General features: G+C 39.4%; 1 protein-coding gene across 1 annotated transcript in view; it reads left to right on the top strand.

Annotated features, from left to right (window-relative positions):
- The window catches only part of pdgfd (platelet derived growth factor d), an 89,479-nt gene that overhangs the window by 33,940 nt on the left and 44,336 nt on the right, over positions 1 to 11,203 (top strand). Inside the window, exons 2-3 of the mRNA XM_015951700.3 lie at positions 6,553 to 6,742; positions 8,789 to 8,966. Of these exons, the coding sequence (XP_015807186.1) occupies positions 6,553 to 6,742; positions 8,789 to 8,966 (368 nt within the window). The remainder of the gene's footprint in view (positions 1 to 6,552; positions 6,743 to 8,788; positions 8,967 to 11,203) is intronic.

Below are 11,203 nucleotides of genomic sequence, written 5' to 3'. Positions count from 1 at the left end.
TATCTATTGCAATGTATATGTTCACATTAAAAAGCTCTGAAAAATGAACAGTATCATCATCGTCAACAGATTTTTTTAAGCTTAATGTCAAAGATGTACACTTTTCATTAGATTTATCTTACTTTTTCCATTTTTTTTTTGTGTGTTGAAATGCAACAACTGTTTAAACACTTTTAAGGGGAAAAAAATATTTAATATGTTTTTATACACTCAAATGTTAGGGTGATGATCATGTGTAAAACATTAGTTCAGCATGTCCTCTAACACAGCAAATGAACAAACGGCCAGATCTCAGGAGGACCGTTTATGTATAAATAATTTTTATACTTTTGACTAGGCCTGGGAAAGTAACACATTTTGCTGGACGATATTTTGTCCAACAAATTGTTGATGATAAACGATATTGTCAACATTATCTAGACCAAAATAACCACTAATATAATGTTAATATATCATAATAATGCAAGTACACCCTTTAAAATGCAACAAAGAAACCTTCATTTAACATTGAAATGTCCAGAACCAGAACTTCTAAATGAATAAAAATAACAAACAAAAATTAAATAAAAAAGGAATCTCACTCCCTGTTAGAAAATGTTGCACCAAAAACAATAAACAAAAAGACCCAAAACAATAAATACGATGGCCTATCCATTGTCAACAGCCAAAACTGCACTTCAATAAGGATGGAAAAATTATTGAGATGGGCACGTGACGTGTCAAGGGGTCTTTACATAACACCCCCCACCCCAAATCCGCACAAGCCTGCTGTGTCCCCCCCACTTCTGAAATCAAAATTTCGTCCATGGTCCCTTTATTCGCTCTACTGTTATTGTTAACTATTAAGTGCCCTTAAGGTTAGGAAAAATGGCTGGGGGGAGGTGTGTGTGCTTAGTAATGCATTACATAATATGGTTGAGCAGTTGTTAAAACTTTATTTAATAATTTATTAATGTTTAAGTAATGTTAATAAAGGGACCAGTATTGTAAAAATGTTACAGATATTTCATCTGGTAAGTAGACATTCTGTAAACGACGGTTTAGCTTGGCTTTTTGCTAACAGAAATATCACAGATCACTAGTCTGTGGTCGACTGATGCATGTCAACTGTCTAATTAAAGATGCAAAAGCAGCTAAAAGCAGGTTATTCAAATTATCCCTGGATCATGATAGTGGTACAGTAGTCTGTTGTTCTTTTTAATTGTTTCTGCAGAAACTCTCCCTTCGAACATTTGATGTTGTACATGTATCACCTGCTCATTGGTGCATAGACACAGCAAACCAAGGAATCTTGACTCAACTCCCCAACCAAATCGGTGCACGGATGCTCTGCCAATTTAATTGCATCAATTGTGCTTCTGTGAACTGATATGAATCAGAAAATATTCAAAGCTCTTGTGCACGCTCTTGGGTCTTACTTTACAATTATTCACAAAACATAAAAGTTGACGTGCAAACTAAAGTACTAATTAAATTTGCAAAGTCATTGTCACTTTTTACAAAGAACAATTAATTTAGAGAGCACAAAGACCATGAAGTAAGTTATAAGTTATAAAGGGGACATATTATGCAAAATTCACCTGTTGCATTTTGTTGTGCTGCTATGTTGGTCTGTACTGCTTTTTCTATCAGTGTTTAATTTTTGGAAATATTTGCCTAATACAAGTCGTTTCAAAAATTACCCATTCGTGATGTCACTGAACTACTTCTTACGTGCAGGAGAGAGTTGTTGCTGATGGAACTCCTCCCAGTTATTGGAGCTTCTCAGCTTATAGCAGCCAAAGTGGGAGATGGGTGGGCACAGGCAGATCCGACTTGTTTTCTTCACGTTCTCTGATTTGGCACAGATAAATGTTGTATATCCTTTGCATCTAACGTGCAAAATGTGTAGATATAAACAGAAAAGATCTAGCTTTAGCTAAATGCAACAAATTGTAAAACATTATTTTTAGAATAACATGGAATTGCACACATGGCTATGGCCAGTCCCTCTTATTTATATATTAAAGTATTCTTTGTGTAAGTGTGCATGCATGCATGCGCGCGTGTGTGTGTGTGTGTGTGTGTGTGTGTGTGCGTGCTGATATACGTGCATGTTGGCTCCATGCATTATGTCAATAAGTCAGTGCATGGGACAAAATATTTTAAGAAAAAAGGAAAGAAAGTGTAAAATTTAAAATAGCAGTAAACTTCCACCGATTTCATCCATTTATAAAGTCCATCTGGCCTTATTCGACACTTTTAGCCTTTCGTATTAAAACTCACTGGCTCGAGCTGCAGGTTTGGGCCTATAAATGACACACGAATCAAGCGCTGCCGTTTCTCTTCGCTGATTCTTCACATGGACCTCTTTTCCAATCATTATTTCATTAGCATTAATTTCCTAAAGTGTCACTGACATCGCTGCATGATTTATGTAAAGGTCAACGATGCGACTGGGAGACCAGCTTCCAAAAGATGTCGTTGCCATACATCCAGATTTGCATATTCCTTCAGTTGAAAGTCTTAATTCTTCACACTGCTCACACTGACATGTTTATGTTTGTGTTCATGGCTGGGCGCAGTCATGTTATGCACAGATAATTATTTACAAAATACAAGTTATAGTTTTACTATAGCATTACATGCTATGGTGGGTTGGAGACATGACATGCTGACACAGTAGGGTACCAAAGAAAAAGTAGTGCAAAGGTTAATTTACCAACACTTGCATGCCACAGTTAATGTAGACCTTAATCTCTGCATGCTGCATAAAACAAGTGTTATGATAGTGATGCATGTGAAAACAAACTCAGATGAAATTTTCAGCAATGCTGAGAGCTTCATGCGCTTGTGGGTTTGCTCCTTTGAAACATTATTGTTTGAAAGTTTTTGACACATAAGCGCTTTCATGAGTGAATGGACCCACACAGCCAGGCGTCGGGTCAGCAGAGTAGAAACATTCCTCTGCAAACAAATTCATCAGCTCACACGTGTGAACATACACATTCACACAAAGCACAAAAAAGCTAAATGAACATTTTGCCTTTTGTATCAAATGTTGTTTCCTCCTAAGTAGAAGAAGAGTGGAATTAAACAAGAGCTGATGTGGAGAGAAGAGGGATGGACTCAGGAGGAGAAAAGGATGGGATGGGAGGCAAAAATGAAGTAAAGTTTGAAGTGAAGAGGTGGAGGAGAAGGCCAAAGCTTCCTCTTCATCATCGTCTCTCAGGGGTGCATGCTGTGGTGTGTTGATTACAGATTCAGCTCGCTTGCAAAAAAAAAAAAAAACAGCACTCAGAAAATACTGCTCCGTCAGCCTGGTTCAGCACATAGCCTGACCTTCTTGAGGTGTGTGTGTGTGTGTGTGTGTGTGTGTGTGTGTGTGTGTGTGTGTGTGTGTGTGTGTGTGTGTGTGTGTGTGTGTGTGTGTGTGTGTGTGTGTAGTGGGGTTCTTATAAAAGTGAAATCTAAATCTTTAAGAAAATGAATATGTTTGTTGTGTGATATCTTCAACAGTGACATGACAATTGGACTTTTTAAATGCATCACCAGTTATTAATTATATTATTCATAGGAAAAATACAGTTTTTGGGTAAATGGAATCTGCAAAAGTGATCAAAACCTCAATCTGAACCATGTGTGCGTAAAAAGGTCAGACGTGCAAAACACAATGATATGCTTGTGATTGCAGCACTGAAAATTTTAAGACACGATGTGTAGTTTTTACCTTTAATCTCTGGAAATGTCCATCGAAACGTGAATAAAAAGATGTCAAGTCGTTGAAAATTATTGGCGGCTTTGTAACATACAACAACAAAAATCTGGTCTAAAGTACATTGGGCGTGTCTAGCGTCTTTGGGGACGTCATCTTAAATGCCATGTTTCCTTCTGGCCGGCTCGGGGTTCTGAACCTGTCGATGACATCACATTAGATGACTGGCTGGATGTACGACTTACAGAAGTTTTGTTACCACGTTCAAAAATAATTAGGCAGTAAGAAAAACAAATTTAATAACAAAACTGATGTGAAAGAACAGAATCGAAAAAGAGATGGATTGTATTTTGGCTGAGCGGTTTTGCTGTAGTATGATGACATCATCAGCAGGTGCAGGCCCCCGAGCAGATCCGGAAACTACAGCACCCAAAAACTAGCATCACCATTGCATTCTGGCGATGGAATTAACTGAAGGACCATCAAAGTCTGAGGAGTCATGCTGAGGTCGCATGCTTTCTGCTCCAGAGGTAACAAAATTCACCTTAATGTTATTTTAAACTAGCGACAGTCACGGCGATATGGTGTAAAACTACCCCGAAATGTATGTACTGCCCCCTAGCAGCAGGAAACTATACATTGCCACATTAATACAGTTGGAATTGTGTGTGTGTGTTTTTTAAAGATCAGCACTTTTAAAATAAATAACATAAGTAAATGTTGCTACACACTAAAGCTTGTCATATTTTATATCCATAAAGTGTGTTTAAAAAAAATGGAACTAGAAACTAAGCACAGCAAGAAAATACCAAAGATGTTTAAAGAAAGACCCTTTTGAGCTGAGGGTGGGAGGCAGCAAAATTGTAGGTGTTTAAAGGCGAAAGTGGTGCACATAATTACTGAGCACTCAGAATCGGCTTGATTCAACTGGCAGGTAAGTTTCAGAAGAATACTTGATGGTCATAATTTTGCGTAACATGGTATGTTTTACGCTGCGTGATTCCCCATTGACCACTGGAGATAAGCACCAGCCCTCCCCCCAAGACCCTACGTGGACAAGCGGGTTCAGAAAATGGATGGATGGATGGTACGTTTTCATTTGTGCGAGTGGTGTTTGTGTGTGAAGTTACTGATAAAGTTAGATTGAAGAGCATCCTAATGAAGGAGATATCCTACAGGTAGATGAGAAATAAGACTCAGCATTAATACCTGAAGTGGATGTGTTGGACTAGCTGTACGGGGTCCTGTTTACTTGGAATAGCACAGTGATGTTACAATTTCACGTTAAAAGGGTGTAGCGTGGTTATCTATATACTAGAATTAACGCTGTTTGCTATCAACTTTGTTAGATTCTGAAGAAAAGATCGGACATTTAGCATATGAACCTATATTATGCACCAATATCTAGGATATGAATGCAATCGATAGAAATTCATACACTAACTGTCTTATCTATATTTTAATCCAAAGAGTAATGTTTAATTTAAGATAATTAAATTTAATAGCAAAAGTTTATTTATTTAATCAGAAGTTTAAAGGAATCTTTGCTTTTTCAATAACCAAAAATATACACCTTTCTGTGTTTCGTTTCAAAGAAGAGTCAGTTTTTAAAAAGTTAAGAATTTATTACTAACATTTTTAAAAATATAACAATTTGAAATGACAATTTTTAACAAACAATTTGATATTAAAACTTGTTTTAAAAAGCAAACCTGTGACTGAACGGAACTAAAATGAAATGCGAGTTTTTGGATGCGTGAATGAATCTCAGAAGGTTTCTTTCAGCGAGAGAAGCGGTCTGGGTGGAAAGTTGTTTTGCAGCTAACTGAGTCATTTCTTAGAGAGAACAGCATCAGACACCATCTGTGTGCTACCTCACCCAGCAAGACGACCCTCTGTGTGGATCCGGGGGTCAAGGAGGATGTTGTCAGCCTCAGGGATACTCGGTCCGGTAGAGAAGACCCGAGTAGAACCGATCCACTGGTCCAGAGATGTCGCAGGGTACACGGTGTCGAGCGTCTGGCTTAACTCTGACAGAGTTTTGCTTCAGCTGGTTACAGTTGTGTTTATTCGAAGCAAGACTATCGGCGTGACAGAATGCTTAGTAGAGACTTGGGCGGCCGTCCCTCGTTTCCTGGTATGGTTCAAGAACTGAACTTACAGCTGCAGGATTTGGTTTTAACAAAACCCTCAGAACACGCCCTCTCAGCGTCAGAAAGCTTGGTCATGAAATAAAGACATGTGAGGTGGTTTACCCTTCTAGATCCCTTCTTCTGGATGAGGTGGTTAACGTGCAAGATGACCTTCTGGTTTGCTGAACACACATTACGGATTATCAAAAATAATATTTATTATTATTCAAAGCATAATAAGTCATTTCAGTAATTAAAATACATTTATACTGAACCAAGAGATTATTTATGATGGTTTTAATAACAGTAATAAAGTCAAGAGTTTATTAAAAGTATTATTTAAAATTACTATTGTAAAATCTTGAAGCGTCCTTCATCTTGGGATGGAACAGCAGCAGATAAAGATGTTGTTTCAGTAGACATCACGGCTCCTGGTGGGTTAATCTGTGGGGCAAAGTTACAGTTCGACCCAGCTTGACCCAGCTGGGAAAATGTGACCTTTGTCACAAATTAGAGGCCATTCATGACTCTACAAGGGCGTGTCATTTCAAGCTTTATAACATGTTCATGTTTGTTATTTCTGTAAGTTTAGTGCATCTTTTTTCATGCTTATCTGCATCCTTGAGTGTTTGCTTCTGCATGAGAATGTGCGTCTTGCACGTCCCCGTCTCTGTAAACAGGATGATTAGCATTGACCACTAACCGACAGCAATCGCCTCACCACAGACTTGTACCACAAGGAGGAAAACCTCACGGTATCACCGGCGGGTGGAGTCATCCTCAGCCCACGCTACCCCAACGCTTATCCACGCAACCTGCTGTTGTCATGGAAACTGCTGTCACCACCGGGGAGTCAAATACACCTTGAGTTTGACGGACAGTTTGGCCTGGAGGATCCCGAAAACGGAGTGTGCAGGTAAAACATGGCATTAAGAAGGTTAATAAAAAAATATCTAATGGAGATTATGACATCCAGCTGATGTGATTACTGGTGATAATAGGGGAAAGCAAAGAGGGTGACATGAAGGGTTGTTAAGATAAAGAGACAAAAAGAGAAAGAATAGGAGGAAGAGAAGAGAGTGGGGTAGTGAGGACAAACTGGAGGAAGCGCTGATGCGTTGCAGGCAGTGAAGAAAAGTCAAATGAAAGACAAAAGTGATTAACAAGTGTGAAATTAAATGATGGAGAAGGTTAGAGTTAGGAAAGGTTTAGTGTGTAACATGATCACGTTTAATACAGCCACAACAATGGTAAACTGTGATTGAAAAGATCTGAGCAAGATGGATAGAGGAAGTTTGCTTTCTTGGCAGCAAATATAAGAAGTTTGTCCTTGAAGGCAGAGGGAGGAATATAGACTTTTTAATCCCAATATGCAACTCAGCTGTCTTTGTAAGCATCTTGTAGAGGAGACGAAGGAGAAGAAAACATTTGGTGTTCATAATCGACTGGGTTATTTATTCTAAGTTATTCACACTTTATCCTCCTCGAAGCTTAGGTCATATAGGATGTGTTTCATCCTACATCATCTCTAAAGGAGTCATTGTGCTTACTTGATTTGTGTGACCATCCTTGCAGGACAATTACTAACAAGTGAAAATTTAGACCATTCTCTTCGAATGATGTTTATTAGAGGCCATCATGCTAGGTGTTAATAAGGTCTTGGTATTTTCTATGGAAATGTTTGCTTAAAAAATACCAAGTTTCTCTTTCTGATAAGAATCTGAACCACATTATTTTATTAATTTGTTGTGTGTGTCCTCATAATCTTATGACACACACACACACACACACACACACACTGATTTCTCCCCTGAGAAGCTGTTTGAAGTGGGGCATTCTTGCTGATTGACAGCTTCTGGTTGTAGATATATGAATCTATTAGTCGCCGCTCTAAGCTTGTGTAAAATATTTTTTTTTTTTTTTGCTGTAGAAGGAAAGACTTAGGGCTAATGTAAATTATGATAGATTACCGACTTTATATCATAGAACAGTCAGTTACATTTAAAGGCATACTTTGCAACTTCTTCATATTTTTTTTATAATTTCCTTGAGCCAATATATGCTAAAATGACCCTTTACAGGGTTAAAAAGATGTCACTCAGACCCCCACAGCCTTCTGTGGCCAGAATATATTTGCAACTTCAGACAGGCGGGTTGCTCTGTTGGAGCTGACATACCTGGCACTGCAGTCTGCATCCAGCACGTTTGCTGCATGTTTTAGGTCATGAACACAGCTTATTTGATTAAATTAGTGATGAATCACTCCTGTAGAGTTTGTAGAGCTGGAGAGACATTTCAGCTGTTAGATTAAAGCTTCTTTCCGGAGTATTTCTCATTTGTTTTTTTAAGATGGCAGTGTCACGTTTCTGTTATTTATGTGCTTCTGTAGCCTACAAACAGAGGTAAAACACATTGTTTTAGGAGTATTCCCGTGTCAGGTTGTGTTCTCATATATTTATATTTTAGAGACTTACTTGTCCGTGAAAAGTTAATCAACTCTGCATCAGCCGAGGTATTCCTTAAATTTAAAGCAAGTAAGCGGTAGTCTAACGCTATCAGTTAGTTCTGGTCGGCGCTCAATTTCCTATTGCACAGAGCTCTGCGGGGCAGGGGGCGTGCGTAGCAAAAGAAAAAAAAAGATGTTTCGCTTACATTATATCACAATACACGATAAGAGTATCACTTTTACGGATTTCTGACAAATTATACATAATTTCTAAAAGGGGAAAACTCCGGAACGCTGCTTTAAGGTGTTAAAAAGAAGAACGCACAGTGAGGAGAGAGAGCGAGAGGTTTTGTTTTCGGTTTGAACACAGAGAATTAATAACAGACACTAGGGGGTGCCTTTACACATTTTTCAGTTACTTTGAAATTAATAAATTATTATTTAAGTGCATATTTGATGTGATGCAGCTGCCTGACTGCTCCATTCTCTCATTTTGTCGTCTGTTTGCCACTTCAGGTACGACTACATTGAATTAGAGGACCAATCAGAAACCAGCACCATAATCTGGGGTCGGTGGTGTGGCCAGAAAACACCGCCGAGTCTGACCTCTAAAACCAACAAGCTGCGAATCACCTTCAAGTCTGACGACTACTTTGTGGCAAAGCCGGGATTCAAAGCCTACTACTCCCTGGTGGTGAGACACTTACACAAGCTCCCTTTTTGGCTATTTTACACCATTGATTTCATCATGCTAGGCTCAGACTGAGTGCTAGTGTAACAGCTCAGGCGCAGGTAGAGCTGCACTGAGAAATAAAGAAAAGAGACCACGAGGAATGACATGAGAGCAGGAAGTGCGGTTCTGGTGATGCTTTTAGTAAAATGCCAAAATGTATAAGTGAGTGAAGCTTTTCTAGTGAATTCATTTGACTACAAAGGAAAGGTGAAGGCATGAGGGCAGGAGGGATAAAAAAACTGTTCTCCTAAATCCTGTCAAATTAATGGATAAGGAGATTAGCTTTGTCATTTTGTCAGGAAGCTGAAAGAACAAAGACAGAGAATCTGATTTTCAGATGTTCTCCTGCTTTATAAGCAGGTGAAGGGAGAGAAGAGAGCAGAAAGACATTTAAAATGTGTATCCTCCTTAAAAACTCAAAAACAAAGGGTGAGATGACGAGCTGCAGGGCTGCTTATTCTCACAGGAGACGAGTGTCAGGAGTACAGATGGAATAAAAGCAAAAATAAACAGAATAGGATAGATACTTCACTTATTCATGACGTTTCTCTTTCTTACTGTCATTTTTATACTTTATTTCACGGAATTTGAAACATTTATAAGAGATGCTTTTCCCAAATTGTTCTTACAGCCATACGATGAATATCTGAACTAAATGACCAAAAATGTTGTGTTTAATTGAAACAAATAGAAGTTTTCCCATTGTTTACTTTGGGCTGATGGAGAATATATTCGGATTATCTAAGACAATCAATTGTTCAAATGAAAGTTTACTAAAAGAACAGCTGTCACACTTTCTGAGCTTATGGTATATATACAGTGGTTCCTTGTTTATCATGGCAGTTACGTTCCAAAAATATCCCGCAATAGACAAAATCCACAAAGTAGTAGCTTTGTTTTTTACATTTATGATAGATGTTTGTAGTGTATGCGGCTATATTGTTGGGGTCTTACACACACATGAAAACACACCATAATGTCCATTTTTAATCCGTTTTATTTGCAACTCCTTGTTATGTCCTTCCAGTGTTTCTTTTCTGATTCCATTGGTTTTCTGTTTCTATCTAACACACAGAGTAGCAGAATGTTGGGTATTTTTAAATCCTGAAACTTAACCCTGAAATGAACCACACACAGGAGAGGAAGTCAGTGGGTTTTACGCTGTGAGGAGACAGCAGGTCCTGTTGATCACTCTCACTGCAGTAAAGATTGCGGAGCGCCCCTGGTGGATTCGTCTGTCACATTGTATGGTACAGAAGGAACTTGATTAACAGGTGACATCGACAACATGACCATGGCTGACCTGCTGTGGTTCATTCCTGGTGGTGGTGTACACTCAGCTTCTGGTCCTAGAGAGCAGACTTGAGGGGCACAGAAGGAAACGCGCCCTCATCGAACCCCACTCACCTCTCGACATCAAGTGGTATAAAATGTCTAACCTGACTGTTAAAATGCTTGGTTTCAACGCAAGTTATGAGTGCTACTTCATGCTCTACTACTCTTAAGAGAATCCCATATTAACTGCAAATACCTCTAACCATGAATGAAACTGTGTGTAGCTTCCATGCTTTCCCTATGCAGGAAGGAAAAGAGAGAGATGGAATCGAAGCTCCTGTCAGCTCAGACTCAGGTGGTGATGTAGAGACTGAGAAACGTCTGAGGAAGGGCCTGAAGAGGACAAGGGCTCTACTGGCTGATGCCAAGATCATGTTGGGCCACATCAAGAACAACGCACCCAGTAAGAGGGAGATCGCCCAACTAAAGAACCAGCTGGAGGAGTTTGAGTTCACCTGTGCAGCAGCTGTGAACGTTCGAGAGTCCGTGGAGGTCGATGACCTGCAGTCCAGGATGGAGGAGGACATAAATGAGCTGATGAAAAACCACAAAGCTGCTGTGCCTCAGTCGGCTCTGAACTTGGTTCAAATCAATAACAACATCAACACAGATGACCTCAACACCAGTTCCTCCATCTTCTCCTACGTCAACACATCTGCAGAAAAGCAAGGGGCCGAGCACACAGCCTGTGACTGATGCAGAGAACCACTGCAGTGCATCAAGCCTGGACAGGAAACGAGGTGAACAGGTGAGTTCACCTCAGATGAACTCACCTCTCAGATGAGTCTGACAAGGATGGTTCGGGAAGGGAAAACCCCTCTGTGTCCCAGACATGAGCACTCAGAAAGGGGGGGGGAACACCC

The sequence above is a fragment of the Nothobranchius furzeri genome, chromosome 13, assembly GCF_043380555.1.
Source record: "Nothobranchius furzeri strain GRZ-AD chromosome 13, NfurGRZ-RIMD1, whole genome shotgun sequence".
Classification (NCBI taxonomy): Eukaryota; Metazoa; Chordata; class Actinopteri; order Cyprinodontiformes; family Nothobranchiidae; genus Nothobranchius; species Nothobranchius furzeri.
The sequence above is the reverse complement of the archived record's forward strand: the minus strand, read 5'-3'. Positions and strand labels throughout refer to the sequence as shown.